Raw genomic sequence first — 18,641 nt, 5'->3', positions numbered from 1 at the left:
CTAAAGGTTGCAGGTGTGACTTGGGACTAGGCTCAATTACAGCAGAAAGTAAATGGCTCGGACTGCATCTGTTCAAGTCTGTTTAAAAAGAATAAAATACTTTTTATGTGATGTCAATCTTTTGATCTGCCTCAATAATGTAATGAATTTAAAATGAAAATAGTGGTTTGCGCAGCATTTTTTAGATGAGATTAAAATAGACATTAATTAGATCAATTAATTACAGATCATAATTCATCTCACGATTTTTTTAATCTCCTGACAGCACAAATTTTCCTGTTGAGGTGTTTCGTAACTTGAAAATTTTCGTAGAGGTACCACTGTATATTGTTCATCCCGAAAGTGTGAAGCAATATCGTTTCCGGCCAATACTATGAAATACGGTAAAATCCCATATATAATGCGTAACTATGTATAACAGTGGTCCTCAACTAGAAATGCTGCAGGTCCACTTTTTTTTTTTTTTTTTTTTTTTAATAAGACCAAGGTCCGGTACCATGCACGGCGGTCATGGGGAGCAGGGCTATATGCCCATTTAGTATGGTCAAGCCAAGCTTATACAAATCAACACTCCTCACAACCAACCAATAATGGGGTGCATGAAAATAACAATTATTCACTTTGCCAGTACACAGCAAATAATGAGAGGTATTGTGTTGAGGCACAGGAACTCTTTTATTTTGTTTAGTTGTGCCTGCTTAATAATAGAAATAGCCCTTTTAGGGAAATAAGTCATTTTTACTTTAACTTTGTTAAACAGTAGTTGTCTTTTTTCCCCTTAATTTAACAAAAACAAAACAAAATACTCATTTTACCAAAATAAATACTAAACATGAAAACAAAAACATCCTTTTCATTTGTACAATTCCCCTTTTCACATCCCCTCTGAAATCACTGAAAAATATATCAGAAGAGGAGTTAAGAACCATTTTAAATACTGACACAAGGGAGCACAGGAATGTGCAGTGCTGTTCTTCCACTAAAGGTGAATGCAATGTCTGAGGCATGCAAATATTATTTGAGGACGCCATTGTGATGTGCATTTACCATGTTGCGGTGTTCTGCTGTTAAACAGCTCCAAAGATCCCCGGGTAGACGGGAGCAAAACTGCACACAATTGAAACCTCCCGTGATTCGTCTTGTCTAATTGTCTGTGTGCGGCTCTCCTGGGCTGAAGCTGTGAGCACACTGTGGCGTCGCGCATGCGTCTGTTTCCTGACACAATCATCCATTTTGAATGCGTGTGTATTGGGATAGACGCGTGCTGACGCTTATGTATGGGCACACCTTAAGTTCAGAGGAGCCAATCAGCGCATCGTTATCGCCGACATGCCCTGCTCAGCCAGGGTCTCCAATTACCGTATTTTCACGACCATTCGACGCACCGTATGGTTGGGCGCAGTCTCATTAATGGGTGCTATTTCTGTATTTTACACATAGACAAAACGCACTGTATCATTGGGCGCAATTTTAAAGTGGCAAACCATACGGCATGCATGCGCGCACGCTAAAAACACGTTAGCTTGTAGCATACGGTAGCATGCCAAGACATACAGATACAAGCTAAAAACACGTTTTTAAAAAGGCAACGAAGCAAAACGGAGTTCCGTTGTATTTTATTTAGCCATCGTACAATGTACTCACGTTTTTCGATCAATCATCACCCAGAAATCCATCAAAGTCCTCATCCTCTGTATCAGAATTGAACAATTGTGCAAGTACCGGTAATCCATCAAAAACGCCGTGTTCCCTCTCGTTGTCAGTCACTCCCATTGCCATGTGGCTCCACAGAAATGATGCCGGCTTTGCCAAAAACTCGAACAACAGTGCAAGCAGACACGTTCGTCCAAGCAGCCACAATCCATTCGCAAATTGTGGCGTAACTCGCCCGGCGCTGCCTCTCACTCTTTGTAAAGTTGTGTTTGCCATCGATCATTCATTGTTCCCATGCCGTTCGCAACTTTACTTTGAACGCCCGGTTGATGCCGATGTCCAGCGGTTGGAGTTCTTTAGTCAAGCCTCCGGGAATAACGGCAAGCTCAGAGTTCATTTGCTTGACTTGGTTTTTCACCGCTGCTGTGAGATGGGCACGCATGCCAAAAGCATAACCGATGGCTTGAAGTTTGAACTGAGCTTCGTAGGCGTGTCTCTTTGTAGAATTTATTTTCGGGGGTTCTTAGAAACCAAAACCGAAGTTGTTTTGCAACAATGCACATAGCCACACTCTATACAGGTGTTGGTACCTGCTTGTAGCGTCCCTTTAGCGCCCACTTACACGCCCACCCTTCACTCATTGGCGGACTGCTTCCCCGCATGCCTGTCACTCATGTCTGCCTTTTCTCTCTCTTTCTCTCCATATATGTATATACACGCCCACCCTTCACTGATTGGCCGACTTCTTTGCCGCATGCCTGTCCACAGTCACTTCCGCCTTTTCTCTATATAAACAGCGTGTCGGCTGTCAGTCAGGTTTTGGAACTCGGCGCATAGACAAGACGCTCCGCATCATAAGGCGTCCTGTTCATTTTGGAGAAAATTTTAGACTTTTAATGGCGCCTTATAGTCGTGAAAATACGGTAGTCAAACATTATCCACACACAGTCGCGCTGCTGCAGTCCTCTGCAATACATCTGTGAGTGCACGCAAAGAATACAATGGATAATTTTAACAAGCGATCGCGGTAATGCGCAGATTATAGTCCAAAAGTATAAAATGTATAACGTAAAAATCACTTTATAATTTATTATTTTATACAATTTGCCGAGGGTCCGGACAGAGGAGGTCCGGACAGAGGAGGTCGGCGGTCCGGTCGTGGATCACGGTCCGCCAGTTGAGGAAGACTGATGTATAATATGCCGCCCCACCGCCCCACAAAAAAAATCGACCTCATAAAGTATATGCTCTGGGTCCATTTGTGTCATGTTCCAAACGTGTTTCATATAATTTAAGTCGTCTGTATTTCTGTCAGAATCATTCCAGATTATTATTATTTTTTAATTCTAGTCTGACACACACTTGGTGTTCTCAAAGTCAGCATCGTTGGAGCAACTGAAGGTTATCAGGGAGTCCATAGCTGCTCAAAGAGACCAGAGACTCGATGCCGGGCAGCAAGTTCACCTTTTGGCTGAGGCTGCTGCAGAAAGCCCGCCTTCTTCAAACCAAGCAGTCTCATCACTTCCTGTACAACCGTCATCACAGGTAATGTGTTAAACACTTTACGAAAACAAAAGTGACAAGAAATTATATAAATCAAATGAAAATATACTCGACAGGGACTTTCAGTGGGGTGAGTCGGTCGATGGAGGGGGAGCGGGATTGACTAAAAGTGACCCACGACAACGTGAATGCCTCTAAAACGTCTTGTACAAGTTGGTTTAGGACTTGGGATTTCGAGAATACCGAAACTAAAGCCAAGAAAGTCAACATGGCCTTTGTTACTCGAATGGCATAAAGTGTTTGCCAGGATACGGCGAGCAGCATAATGGACAATTGTATGCACTCGTACAATGACAATTAGCAGAGGGGAAAAAGTGGCCCTGTATCTTACAGTATATTAAAAGAACTGAAGGACTTCAGGAGAGATGGGAGTCTGCAGCTGATAGGGATTCAAGAGTAAATTAACACAACACAAGAATTGAGGCCACTGCAGAAAAGGATCAACGTGTCATGGATCTGTTTGTGACCAACAGGTGGCACTGTAGGGCTCCGCGTGCAGCTGCACACCTGTTGGTCATTGTGTAATTAGGGCTTTAAAAGGACTCCCAGCCCGAACACTCGGTGTCGGGTCATTGTTGCTGTGTGCATGTGTCATGTTTTGTTTTCTGTCTTGGGTTTTTTTGCTACTTTGATTTTGCTGGACTTTATTTGAGTGAGTTTTTGGAGTTTATTTCTCCTACGTACTCCGGTTTGTGTTTTTGTAAAATATATTTTGGTCAATCCACCCTGCTCCTCCCTGCTTTTTGGGGTCCTCACAACAACTACCACCTTGCAAAACATGACAGAATGACCTGACCATGAGTGGTCGGGCGGGAGTCCTTTTATACTACTAATTACATAACGACCAACAAGTGTGCAGTTGCAGGGGAAGCCCTACAGTGCCACCTGTTGGTCACAAACAGAATCATGACAGTAGCGGGGTCTAGGTGGTCGAGTCATTTGGTCACGATGCGAGGTGGTGGTGGACCTCAAAAAGCAGGCAAGAGGGAGGAGCAGGGTGTACTTGACAATTTGTATTAAAACATAGAGAAAACTAAAGTCCACAGTATCAAACAAAAATCACGACTGAAGCTAAAACATAACAGTGACCGAAACATGACTGAAACAAACCTGACAGCAGCAACCAAGCAAACAATGACCCGACAATGAGCGGTCGGGCGGGAGTCCTTTTATACTACTAATTACATAACGACCAACAGGTGTGCAGCTGAAGGGGGGAGCCCTACAGTGCCACCTGTTGGTCACAAACAGAATCATGACACAACGCTGCCAAAACTGTTACGGAGTTGCATTCACCTGGATGAAAAGATGATGGATTTGGAGAGGTGGTCTACGAAAGAGAACACATTTGAATCCACAGCGTGAAATTGATTGCCGAATAGCATTCTTTATCAGTAGTGGATTACGTGCAGCATTTTTTAAAGGTGGGCTCCAGAACTAAAGACTCCTTCGAAGAAGAAGCCACAATCCGGAGCACCGCCAAAGTCAGTTGTTTGGCCACATTGTAAAACTATAGGATGAAAGAGGAGATGCTAATACTGGCTTAGGCCAAAAGCAGATGTCAACTACATGGGAAAAGGGTTCATCTGGACCATGATTATGCGCCTTAGTGTTGAGAAAAAAAACATCAAACGAGAAAGGCCAAACGAAGTTGGTGCTCAAGGAGAAGTATATCAGAATTCAGACTCTCCTTCTCAGCCCGTCTGAGAGTTCATTGTCCAAACAGTTCTGTATGGAAAAGCAGAGGAGGCAACTGGGGACGTGGCCAAGATGGTGTTCCCAGTGTCAGCTATTAAGTACCAGGAGTCTCTTTTGGAGCAGATGGAGTTGTTCAGGTGGGGTATGCGAGGGCGACTGAGAAACCAGGAGAGAACGGGCAAAGTTGGAACTAAAAGCGAAGCTGCAGGCCAACAAGCTCCCAGATCCAAAGTGACTGTAAGAGATTTGGCAATCATGGTTTGGAAGAAAATGTGTTGAGTTGATGTCATAAAGAGGAGAAAGCCGCCAGCACACACAAGATTGCACATTTTTTAGGCTATAATGAAGGATAAAGTCTCTTCTGAAGCTAGTGGAATAGCAAAGTGAATTCCTTTGTTTTTGTTGCACACTGAGAACATTTGGGTTTCAGATGAAAAGATGAATATGAGACAGAAGTTCAGAATTCCATCCATTTTCCGATTCGCTTTATTCTCACAAGGGTTGCAGGAGGTGTCGGAGCCTGTCCCAGCTGTCTTCGGGTAATAGGCGGGTACACCCTCAACTGGTTGCCAGCCAATTGCAGGGCACACATCGACGAACAACCATCCACGCTCACACTCACACTGTGGGACAATTTAGAGTGTCCGTTAACCTGCCATGCAGGTTTTTGGAATGTGGGAGGAAACCGTAGTACCTGGAAAAAATCCCACGCAGGCACGGGGAGAACATGAAAACCCCACACAGGAAGGTCGGAGCTGGAATCGAACCCTGAACCACTGCTAACCAGTCGGCTACCGGTTCCCCTGTTTCACTTCATCAAACCAATTTTGATATCACATAGAGATGACCCAACGCAATACAAAATGTAGTTTCTAAATGCCGGTTACATGTAATAAGGCATAAAAAACCCTACCTATGTCTCTATGTGAAAATGGAATCTAATGGTTTATCTTGTTGAGATATTTAATATTGGTACCAGACTGTAAATTATAAATTGAAAGTATCATACCAGTAATGCCAAGCCTATCAAAAAAGTCAAATGATCTAACGATTATCGGCCGTGTCGACAAATGCCACAGATCAAAGTCATAAACGTTTCCAAAAAAGGAAGGAAATGTATCTTTAGATCTTGTTAATTTGAAACTACCTGTGGAAGATCAATCCCCAATAACCTAATGAGAGTATTGCAACAGGTGGAAATAGATTTATTCATCATGAAAGTAACTGCAAACTCTAAGACTGCTCACTCTATTGAGTGAGAAAATGCATCATGCGTCATTCTTGCATTCATACAGACTAAACGTTTACTTTATGTATTTTTTTAAAATCTTGCATAAGAGACACTGTTTCAGCATACCGGCCCGCTTCTTGACACCCACTCGTCAGTGAGAGGAAGACATTTATTATGCAAATAATTTTATTATGAATTTGCTTTATCATGAATGTATTTGTAATTTTTCTTACATCTACTTTAGCAAAATGTTGTCTTTAAAATTGAAACATGAAAACCAACATCATGGTGTTGAACTATATTTGCTTCTGGTAACTTCATCCAGCAGGCAGGGTAATACATGGTTTCAAGTATGATTTTCCATGTGGCGAGTCATGTCCTTTATGCTTTAATGGTTTATTTTTTTACAATTATTTTCTCATTCTTGAATTACCATATTTTCCGGACAAAAACTCGCTCCTGAGTATCAGTCACACGAGCCGGAAAATGCATAATAAAGAAGAAAAAAAAACATAGATAAGTCGCGTTTTTGGGGGGGAAATTTATACAATCCAACACCAAGATCATACATGTCACCTTGAAAGGCAAATAAAAATAAAAATAGAGAACAACAGACTGAATAAGTGTACGATATGCTAATGTTACATGACGCATAAACAACGACCGGAGAACGTGCCTGGTATGTTCACAAAACATATTGTTTGTTGAACATAAAACATATACAGTAATAATTTGACAGAAAATAAAGTAAATAAAATAGTATAAAAGAGAGAGAAATCAGTCATCATTCAACACAGTTATTATGTTCAAGGGAGTAGGAAGAAGTAAAAAACCTATCTAGTCCGACCCCGTTATGTGTTTATATCTAATAAATCATTTTTATATAAATCAGAAAAGAAAGAAAGTAAGAAGAAAGACGTCTCCATTAAGGCTCATACTTTACCCTTAGCTGTGATATTTTTACAACTTTTGGTATGTATCGGGATTATATACATCCACACCCTGGCACTCTTGTGTCAATTTTCTCTTGTATTCAGAATGGATATTTCAATACCTTTCTCTATTTATCAATTTAGTTCTGATTTATCATTATATTTAATGTTTAGAATTTATCATTTTAACTCTGATTGATGTTGGTTGTTTGTACTATTTTTTTGAATTTGTTTTTGAACTCAGCAAGCGATTTACTCATTTTCAGGTCCGTTTCGAAATTATTCCACAGATTAACACCTTTGATAGATACACTTCTTTGCTTGATGTTTGTTCTTGTTTTGAGTTTTTTGAATAAATTGGTACCTCTTAAATCATAGCTGCTTTCTCGAATTTCGAAAAACTTCAGAATGTTTTGGCAGAGCAGGTTATTGTGTGCTTTGTACATTAATTGGGCGATTTTAAAGTCAACCAGGTCATAAAATTTCATCGTATTTAGTTTGATAAATAGTGGATTTGTGGGCTCTGTATATTTTGATCTATTAATAATTCGAATTGCTTTTTTTTTTGTAGTTTTAGAATAGGGAGTGTGTTTGTTTTGAAGGCATTTCCCCATATTTCCACACAGTAGGTCATATATGGTAATAATAATGAAGAGTATAATGTGTACAAAGATCTTTTATTTAGCACTTCCTTGTTTTTTTCCCTACTTAAGACATGACAAACTTATCGTCCACCCCTGCACCAGTACTCCAACACAACAGGCTCGAGTTCAACACCATCAAGCGGCATACTGAGAACTGTTCACCACCCGACGACAAAAACTCTGGCCGTACTGAAGCAGGAAATTCACATACCAAAAAACATGGACTTCGAACCCTTTGATGACCCTTCCAACCCTTTGATGACTTCCAACCCTACTGACCACAAGACATTTGACCCTGAGTGATGACGTCGTAGTGACCGTCGTCAGTATCAATAGTTATTCAGATAACTATAGCAAAAAGAACATGCTAAAATGTTATCAAACCATTAGTGTCACTCTAAATCACTAAATCCAAAGAAAATCTTAATGCTCTGTATCACTTTTAAAGAACTTTGCGTACCTCGGAGGTAGAAGATGCGGCGCTTCCTCTTCTACGTCGCTTACATCAGAGTCCTCGTCAGTTGCAGTTCCAATTATTCCAGCCTTTCTGAATCCTGACAGGATAGTCCAAACTTTAATTCTCCTTCGGCTGCATATGTCACTACTTGCAGCTTGTAATTTTCAGAATAGGATTTTCTTTTCGGTGCCATTTTTCTTCAGCCCTTCTCAGTTGTTTTTATTCAGTACCGGTTTTATTTTAAGTGACCGCCAGTGTTAAAATCATCAACACAGGCCTACAATGCCCTCTTGCGGTTTAATGTGAAAACAACGTGAAATGGCACAATAATGTGTTCATAATTTCACACGTAAGTCGCACCCCAGCCCGAACAATGAAAAAACTGCGACTTATAGTCCGGAAAATACGGTATCTTATTTTCTATACATACCTGGGGTCAAGTACAGACATGTCTTTTTATTTTATTGAAGTTTTATTTTTTCCCTTTTTCTTTTTCCCTTGTTCTTGAAGTATATTTTGATTTTCTATACATACCTGTGGTAAGTACAGGCAGATAGGTGGCGGCATAGAAAGCAACAAAAGCAATGTCATGTAATACAGGGGTCCCCAACCTTTTTTGCCCCACGGACCGGTCCCTGAAAACATTTTCAGGGACCGGCATTTAAGGTGTGGCGGATTAATACAAAAAATAATATGGTATGAGCTGCATGAAAACTATGGTGTTTTCGAAATATCATGATTACCACAAGGAGCGTCTAATCTGGCCGCATCACTCTGATCGCTATGGTAATGTTTAATGCCTACAAAATACGATACAATGCAAATTCAAAGTGCATGAAAATGACGACTCACCACAGCCCCGAGGTTGATTTTCTGCAACCAGACGGTCCCATCTCGCGGTAATAGGAGACAATGACACCTCAAGTGTGTGGTTTATGTCCAGTCTACTTCATAATTTTGTTTTAGTTGCCGTTGCTGCAGAGAACCCCCACCTCACACATGTAGGAAATATCAACAGTTCTATTGTGGCGATCTCAGAATATTCAGCCATAACTTTAATCCAGTTGTCTCGAACGTACTTTTAAGGCCGCTGTCATTTGCGATCTCCAGAAGTTTCTTTTATTCATTTTGCGAGCTCAAGCGTTTTGTTTTTAGCGTAATTGGTCACGTGACGGAGAAGCTTGGCTTGACGTTAGTCAAGCGTGACACAGACGGATGTAACGGAGAATCCGGTAATTTTTCAAAATAAAACTATTTTCGTATTCCGTAATAAATAAAACGGAATTAAGGCAAGTTATTTCTGTGCGGCCCGGTACAAAATGCCCTGCGGACCGGTACTGGTCCGTGGACTGGCAGTTGGGGACCCGTGATGTAATATATACAATAAATCTTGATTTATATAGTGCTTTCATGAAAGCTGCAGCTGTAACAAAGCGCTTACAGAACATTTAACCCAAAATAATCATAATACAACAGAACACATAACATAAAACATGTTTACCTGTGTAACCTGCAGTTAATTCCACATATTTGAATGAATGAATGAATACTTTATTGTCATTGCTCACTTGTTACAACGAGATTTTGCAGGAGCCTCCACCCCCAAGTGTATCGTGAAATATAAAAATATAAAAAAGTATAGAAATACATTGCACTCCCCTAGACTTACACACAATCACATGCACACATTTAAAATTGATATTCAATGTTATGGAATGGATTTTTTAAAAAACAATTGTGACTAGAATATGTAAAATATTCAACACTAATTAAGGTACAGTCAAAGTTGGCTTACAAAATTATATGAATCAGGCATTAACATGACAGTATGTGGACTATTTTGGACTAATTGAAAATACAGTCGGTGATATCATGAGGTATATAGTAAAATTGCACTCCCATAGGCCTATACATTCACATGCACACGATTTGAAGAATTGAGATTCAACAGCCTGACTGCCCAGCGATAGAAAGTGTTTCTGTGTCTGTTGGTCCGGCTTCTCATGACTCCATATTTCCTGCCCGAGGGCAGGAGGTTGAAGAGGCACCTGCCAGGGTGTGATGGATCAGTCAGGATTTCTTTGCTCTTTGTAGCCCCCTTGAGTTCGCGATGTCATCCGGGGATGGCAGGGGGCAGCCGATGATTTTTTTGTGCCGCCTTTATGACCCCTTGCAGAGCATTCCTGTCCTTGGCCGTACAGCCGGCATACCACGCTGTGATGCCGTACGCCAATACGCGCTCCACTGTGGAGCGGTAGAATGTGTGTAGCAGGTGTGCCCCCGTCTGGCATTTGTTCAACAATCTTAGGAAGTGCAGCCTCTGTTGCGCTTTCCCGACCAAAGCATCCGTGTTGGCGTGCCATTTGAGGTCATCCGTTACATGCACACCCAGGAACTTAAACGTCGAGACCTTCTCCACACAGACACCGCCCATCTGTAGTGGGGAGAAGGTTTGAGTCTAAAGCTGTGCGTTTGCCCTTATAACTCAAATATCATCCATGTCCCTTTGTCTTTTTTGAAGCAAGCATGTTGTATTATTTGTCTGGCAGGTGGGCAGCAAGAACTTCTCTGGTACACTTCAGTCTAACTTCCAACATGTGCTGCTATATGAGAACCCAGAGCTTCAGCAGAAAGCCAGAAGCTGTATTCCTCACAAGCAGCTTTTGTATGCAGCTAAGCAAAAGCTGAAGTTAGCTCAAGAGGCTGAGACAGGTTCGTGTCACATTCAAACTGATAATTTACGCCACTCAAACTACATACAGTATCATATACATCTTTGTGAAATGCTGAGAAGTGATGGACCTGTTTTGGCATCTGTGTAGAATGTAAACTAGGAGAAGAGGACTTCCTTGTGCTGGAGTTGCTTAGGTGGTTCAAACATGACTTCTTCTCCTGGGTCGACTGTTTGCCCTGTAACAACTGTGGAGGCTCAACCCAGAACAGCGGCTCACTCAGTGCTACTATTGATGATCTTCGCTGGGGTGCCCAGCGAGTGGAGAACCACTACTGCCAAAGCTGCCAGTTATGCACCAGATTCCCTCGGTTTGTTCTGCTATTTTATACGAGAGTACTGTATTTTCTGCATTATAAGGCGCACCGAAAAGTCTTCCATTTTCTTAAAAGCTCACGGCGCGCCTTAAAATCCGGTGCCCCTCGTGTATGGTCATTACGGTGTCGACCACAAGATGGCTCCTTGCTGGAGACATGCTTACAATGTTGGATCTTGCTGTTGGTTCAGTGAACTGTGTCACTGTTGTTTTTAAAAACACACACTTTATTAATGGTTTTCACGGTCTCAACAAATACACGTACTGTACGTCTTTGTCCGTCTCTGTGCCTTCTCTTCTTCCGTTCAACTCAAGAAGCGTTCATGACCGCCTTGGAAAACGTAAATTAACGAGTCCTTCAATGAAACTACGAAAATTGAAAATAATACATCAAAACAGAAAATCAAGCTAGGGAATCACAAAATAAATTCTATAGCCCCACTACAACATTTATTTTGTGATTTCCTCGTTTGTGAATACAGTACACAACAAAGGAATAAATAACAAACACTTCTGAGATAGTCCAGTCTCCTCCAATTTACTGACATCTGATCGTTCTGTTACAGCTACGCTCAAGGAAATGGCAAAATAAATTCTGTCGGGGGGCTATACAATTTATTTTGTGATTTTCTGTTTTGATGCATTACTGTATTTTCACTTTTCGTAGTTTCATTGAAGTAATCATTAATTTACGTTTTTTGGAGGCGGTCATGAACGCCTCTCCAATCTAACGGAAGAAGAGAAGGCATGGAGACGGACAAAGACGTACCTGTACCTCCATCTAGTGGATGCATTGTAGATTACGCCTTATAGTCCAGTGTGTGCAATATATGAAAAAAAATTAAAAATAGCCCATTCATTGAAGGTGCGCCTCATAATCCAGTGCGCCTTTTAGTGTGGAAAATACGGTACATGTTTTTTGGTGATGTTCACCTTGAATTTTCTCTTTCTATAACACAAGATACAACAATCCAGAGCAGCTTCTCAAAACCAGGAGGGGACGCTGTGGGGAGTGGGCCAACTGTTTTACACTGTGTTGCAGAGCTCTCTGCCTTGAAGCCCGGTACATCTGGGACAGCACAGGTATGTTCATTAGACACATTTGTCAGCATCTCAACAATACAGTTCGCTTACTGTATATGCAATGGAGGGTGACACGGGAGTGGATTTTCACTCCCGTTTCATCCCATTCCCATAGGTAAAAAAATCCCATCTCGTCTCAGTCCTGAACCATTGTAAAAAAGAAATCTGTCCTGGTGAAAATGACTCCCATACCGTCCCGCACCCGTTTAGCATGACTCCTGCTCGCATCCTGCTCCCATTTTGGAGGTCATCTACCTAAAAAAAGAAAAAAAATGAACAGAATGATCATTTCCTCATGATTAAAATCCTCTTAGTTGGCATACCGTAGTTTCCTATGATGTACACCTGACAAAACAGGTCAATTGTTGAAGATAACTTTAAAAGAAGACAAACAAAGGAAACAGTACCACAGCAAAATCTTAAAACATCCGTAAAAAGCAGTGAAATCATAGATGAGAGCAAATCGGGACCTGGAGTCAGCCTTTAGGTGGTTCGAGGCTCACCATCCAGCCTCGTGGAGCCTACATCTTGCATGGGTTGAGTATTCCCACAGTTCTCTCACCTCCTCGTCCACGGGCATGTCTCCGTTTATGGTTGCCCATGTCAATTCCCACTATTGACTTTCCAGAAGCAGCAGTTCGCTGTTCCCTCTCTCCGTTCCCACCTCTGCAGTTGCTGTACCGCCTTGAGAAATACAGTGAAACACCTCTACAACGAAAACCACATGGGCGAAAATACCCCCCCCCCCCCCCCCCCCCCCCGAGTGTGAAAAAACCTTCATGCATTAACACCATTCCCACTTTCCTACCCCCCATACAACGAAAAAAAACGCTGTTGCGTGATACAAAATCATTTTCTCTGCACTTGCCTCGCGACGAGATTCACAACAATAAAGTCTAATCCAACAGTGACCTCTACTGCTTCGTTCGCAAACGACAAGAGCAACCACCACACTGGTTTACACATGCGCAGTAGTCCAGGAAGTATTTGTTATTGTTAGTTTCAGACGCAGCAAGAACATTGCATTGCTAAAATGGCTACAAAACGGACCTTTGGATGTCAAGCAGCTAAGACAAGAAGAGCTCTGACTCTGGAAGAGAGGGTAAAAGTGATCAAAATGAAAGACGGAGGAAGCAAAATAAAATACTTTATCCAGGAAATTGATGGAAATGAAAGTGAATGCTGATCGTAAATTTCGCAATTTCTTTCCCTTTTTTTCTTTCTACACTGACTATATGAAGTGTCAAATAAGTGTATGCTCATACTTATGCACTATTGGAATTAAAAATAAAGAGTCCACATACGTTTGTGTGTGCATGTACACATACGTTTGTGTGTGTGTGTGTGTGTGTGTGTGTGCGTGCGCGCGCGTGCGTGTTTACATCTGAGATCAAATTTGCTACAGTGAAAAACCCCCTGTTGTGAAAAATTTCTTGCTGCAAACATGATTTAGTTGTAGAGGAGTTTCACTGTACAAGAATCACCCTGTCCTGCACCGCCCATAGCAAGCTGGACAATTTGGTTTGGCTGTCCACCCGCATCTTCCCCTCTGGAGTGACTCCCTTAAACTAGCCCCCAGGTTCGATGGACCCTTCAAAATCGATATGGATATATCACGGGCCTTCCATCTAAAGCTCTGAGCCTCCCTCCAGATCCATCCCCCTTTTCATGTCTCTACTGAAGCCAGTATCTTCAAGTCCACTCAGCCCTCTTCTGAACACCCTCCTCCAGCCCTGTTCCTTCACCCCGCCTACACTGTCTGGAAGATGTTGGATGTATGTCGCTGTGGTCGGGGTTTTCAATATTTAGTTGACTGGGAGGGTTACAGCCCCTTGGAACATTCCTGGGTGTCTAGGTCCCTCATCCTTGACCCTTTCCTTCTCTGGGTCCAGATGGTGCCCCCTGTGGTGGGTGGAGTGGTTGTGAGGATACTGTTTTGAATGTGCTTTGGTCCTTTATTTTGTCAGGGAGTTGGGTGTGGCCTGGACAGGGTGAAGTTCACCACTTTGTGAACAACTGTGTGAGCAAATAGGCCAATAGTTTAAGAACAATGTTTCTTAATGTACAATTGCAAGCAATTTAGGGATTTGATCAACTATACTCCATAATATGATCAAAACATTCAGAGAATCTGGAGGAATCACTGCATGTTAGCGGCAAGGCCAAAAACAAACATAGAATACCGGTGAATCCGCCAGGTGGCATTACATTAAAAACTGGCATGATATTGCCATGTGGGCTCAATTTGCACATCTGTGAAGGCACAATTACTGTAATTTCCGGACTATAAGGCACGACTTTTGTCACACGCTTTCAACACTTCGGCATATTTAATGAAGCGGCCTATATAACGATTTTTCGAATGGCCGCTAGGAGGCATAAAAGGTAAGAGTGAGACAAGTTGATGAATACGTGTTGAGGAAGACTCAATCATCTGTCACACACTGAAAACAACCGGCAATGAGAGGGCGCATTTCACCCATGTTTGGGCTGCACTGCATCCAATAAGGTTTACGATGCCCAAAAAAAAACAAATAACTCACACAGACACACTCTACATCCCTTGCGATCGACTTGGGACCAGTCTGCGAGCTACCGGTCGATCGCGATTGATGTATTGGGCACCCCTGATATCGAGGGTTATATCGTAGAGTAGACAATTTTCTATCAAACTACAATAAACAGGTGTATAATCACATCACACATCACTAATTTTAGCTGTTATTACTGCAATACCACAAGACCATTTTCTGTCATTCTCAGTAAAAATAGACTAAGGGTAGTCTGTCTTTTTTCAGATCATGTGTGGACAGAGGTTTACTCTGTGTCTCAGCGCCGTTGGCTACACTGTGACCCATGTGAAAACATCTGTGATAAACCTTTACTCTATGAGGTTGGCTGGGGGAAGAAGCTCTCCTATATTCTGGCTTTCTCACGGGATCAGGTGTGTTGCACTGTTGGCATGATATGCACTGTTGCAGTTATGTGTCTGTTAATGTTCTTTGGTGACTGCCATAATTTATCCTGTGATGGATGGATATGAGTTCTTGAATATTTGATAGTGTGCATTGTATTTGATATTTTCTGATGCAGTACTTTGCGTTTTGATGTATGTCATAACTGGAACGTGGACATCGCAAATTTTATAGATTTTTGTAAACCCACTAATAGAGTGGAACAACAATTATGAAGAGTAAATAATTACACTAAATATGTTTTTCACATTGGAATATGAATTCTTTTTAATGATAAATCTACAGTCAGAAAATACTGTGCTGTCATGCCATGTGGTATAATTAGAGCTCAGCTTCTTTCGCTGTTTCAGCAGTGAATCCCGATTCAACTCAAATGGGTTACTTTTTTGTACTTATGCTAAAAAACATGTCTTGTAAAAAATGAAAAATCTGATTTGATCCTAATCATCAATCACTTATTTTATGTCACACATTGTCTACACACCGGGGGTGCTCAAACTTTTTTGACCAAAGATCTACTTTTCGATCAACCAACCTCCCGCGATCGACCCGTTACCGCACACTTACACACGCATACTATCATGAGCAGCAGCCTGACGTGGTGGCGTGTGATGCCCTTTTGCAAGCCTGTTCACTATCGTAGCTTAAGCGTACCGTTTTAAAATGCTTCTCTCGGCCCTCCAGATTCACATTCTTTGCCCCTTATGATAAAAAAAATTAAAGGATCTCAGTTTCCCTTGCCCGGACGCGGGTCACCGGGGCCCCCCTCTGGAGCCAGGCCTGGAGGTGGGGCTCGTTGGCGAGCGCCTGGTGGCCGGGCCTACACCCATGGGGCCCGGCCGGGCTCAGCCCGAAGAGGCAACGTGGGTCCCCCTTCTCATGGTCTCACCACCCGTGGGAGGGGTCAAAGGGGTCGGGTGCAATGCGAGCTGGGCGGCAGCCAAAGGCGGGGACCCTGGCGGTCCGATCCTCGGCTGCAGAAGCTAGCTCTTGGGACATGGAATGTCACCTCTCTGGCAGGGAAGGAGCCCGAGCTGGTGTGTGAGGTAGAGAAGTTCCGACTGGATATAGTCGGACTTGCCTCCACACACAGCCTGGGTTCTGGTACTAGTTCTCTCGAGAGGGGTTGGACTCTCTTCCACTCTGGAGTTGCTCATGGTGAGAGGCGCAGAGCAGGTGTGGGCATACTCATTGCCCCCCGGCTCAGTGCCTGTACATTGGGGTTCACACCGGTAGACGAGAGGGTTGCTTCCCTCCGCCTTCGGGTGGGGGGACGGGTCCTGACTGTTGTTTGTGCATATGCACCAAACGGCAGCTCAGCATACCCACCCTTTTTGGAGTCCTTGGAGGGTGTGCTGGAGAGTACTCCTGCTGGGGACTCCCTTGTTCTGCTGGGGGACTTCAATGCTCACGTGGGCAATGACAGTGAGACCTGGAGGGGCGTGATTGGGAGGAACGGCCCCCCCGATCAGAACTCGAGTGGTGTTTTGTTATTGGACTTCTGTGCTCGCCACGGATTGTCCATAACGAACACCTTGTTCAAACATAAGGGTGTCCATATGTGCACTTGGCACCAGGACACCCTAGGCCGTAGTTCGATGATCGACCTTGTGGTTGTATCATCGGATTTGCGGCCGCATGTTTTGGACACTCGGGTGAAGAGAGGGGCGGAGCTGTCAACTGATCACCACCTGGTGGTGAGTAGGCTCCGATGGTGGGGGAAGATGCCGGTCCGTCCTGGCAGACCCAAACGTATTGTGAGGGTTTGTTGGGAGCGTCTGGCAGAATCCCCTGTCAGAAGGAGTTTCAACTCCCACCTCCGACAGAGCTTTTCCCATGTTCCGGGGGAGACGGGGGACATTGAGTCCGAGTGGACCATGTTCCGTGCCTCTATTGTTGAGGCGGCCAATCTGAGTTGTGGCCGTAAGGTGGTTGGTGCCTGTCGTGGCGGCAACCCTCGTACTCGCTGGTGGACACCAGCAGTAAGGGATGCCGTCAAGCTGAAGAAGGAGTCCTATCGAGCCTTTATGGCCTGTGGGACCCCAGAGGCAGCTGACGGGTATCGACTGGCCAAGCGGAACGCAGCTTCGGTGGTCGCCGAGGCAAAAACCCGAGCGTGGGAAGAGTTCGGTGAGGCCATGGAAGCCGACTTCCGGACGGCTTCGAGGAAATTCTGGTCCACCATCCGACGTCTCAGGAGGGGGAAGCAGTGCACCACTAACACTGTGTACAGTGGGGATGGGGCGCTGCTGACTTCGACTCGGGACGTTGTGAACCGGTGGGCAGAGTACTTCGAAGACCTCCTCAACTCCACCAACACGTCTTCCTTGGAGGAAGCAGAGTCTGAGGACCCTGAGGTGGGCTCTCCTATCTCTGTGGTTGAAGTCACCGATGTGGTTAAAAAGCTCCTCGGTGGCAGGGCCCCAGGGGTGGATGAGATCCGCCCGGAGTTCCTCAAGGCTCTGGATGTTGTGGGGCTGTCCTGGTTGACACGCCTCTGCAACATCGCGTGGTCAACGGGGAGAGTGCCTCTGGATTGGCAGACCGGGGTGGTAGTCCCTCTTTTTAAAAGGGGGGACCGGAGGGTGTGTTCCAACTACAGAGGGATCACACTCCTCAGCCTCCCTGGTAAGGTCTATTCAGGGGTGCTGGAGAGGAGGGTCCGTCAGGAAGTCGAGCCTCAGATTGAGGAGGAGCAGTGTGGTTTTCGTCCCGGCCGTGGAACAGTGGACCAGCTCTACACCCTTAGCAGGGTCCTCGAGGGTATGTGGGAATTCGCCCAACCAGTCTACATGTGTTTTGTGGACTTGGAGAAGGCGTTTGACCGTGTCCCTCGGGGAGTTCTGTGGGGGGTGCTTCGTGGGTATGGGGTACCGAACCCCCTGATACGGGCTATTCGGTCACTATACCACCGATGTCAGAGTTTGGTTCGCATTGCCGGCAGTAAGTCGGAATCGTTTCCAGTGAGGGTAGGACTCCGCCAAGGCTGCCCTTTGTCGCCGATTCTGTTCATAATCTTTATGGACAGAATTTCTAGGCGCAGCCGAAGCGTTGAGGGCGTCCGTTTTGGTGGCCTCAGTATTGCATCCCTGCTTTTTGCAGATGATGTGGTGCTGTTGGCTCCTTCAAACGGGGCTCTCCAACTCTCACTGGAGCGTTTCGCAGCTGAGTGTGAAGCGGTTGGGATGAAAATCAGCACCTCCAAATCTGAAACCATGGTCCTCAGTCGGAAAAGGGTGGAGTGCCCCCTCCGGGTCGGGGGAGAGATCTTGCCCCAAGTGGAGGAGTTTAAGTATCTTGGGGTCTTGTTCACGAGTGAGGGCAGGAGGGAGCGAGAGATCGACAGGCGGATCGGTGC

General features: G+C 44.1%; 1 protein-coding gene across 2 annotated transcripts in view; it reads left to right on the top strand.

Moving 5' to 3' along the window:
- The window catches only part of ngly1 (N-glycanase 1), a 30,305-nt gene that overhangs the window by 4,564 nt on the left and 7,100 nt on the right, over positions 1–18,641 (top strand). For both annotated transcript variants that reach the window (XM_086136431.1, XM_086136430.1), the window contains exons 3-7: positions 3,004–3,198; positions 10,728–10,890; positions 11,001–11,220; positions 12,187–12,308; positions 15,107–15,252. In XM_086136431.1, the coding sequence (XP_085992557.1) occupies positions 3,004–3,198; positions 10,728–10,890; positions 11,001–11,220; positions 12,187–12,308; positions 15,107–15,252 (846 nt within the window). The remainder of the gene's footprint in view (positions 1–3,003; positions 3,199–10,727; positions 10,891–11,000; positions 11,221–12,186; positions 12,309–15,106; positions 15,253–18,641) is intronic.

The sequence above is a fragment of the Hippocampus guttulatus genome, chromosome 18 (assembly GCF_054856545.1).
Source record: "Hippocampus guttulatus isolate MCC_2025c chromosome 18, RoL_Hgut_1.0, whole genome shotgun sequence".
Lineage (NCBI taxonomy): Eukaryota > Metazoa > Chordata > Actinopteri > Syngnathiformes > Syngnathidae > Hippocampus > Hippocampus guttulatus.
The sequence above is the reverse complement of the archived record's forward strand: the minus strand, read 5'-3'. Positions and strand labels throughout refer to the sequence as shown.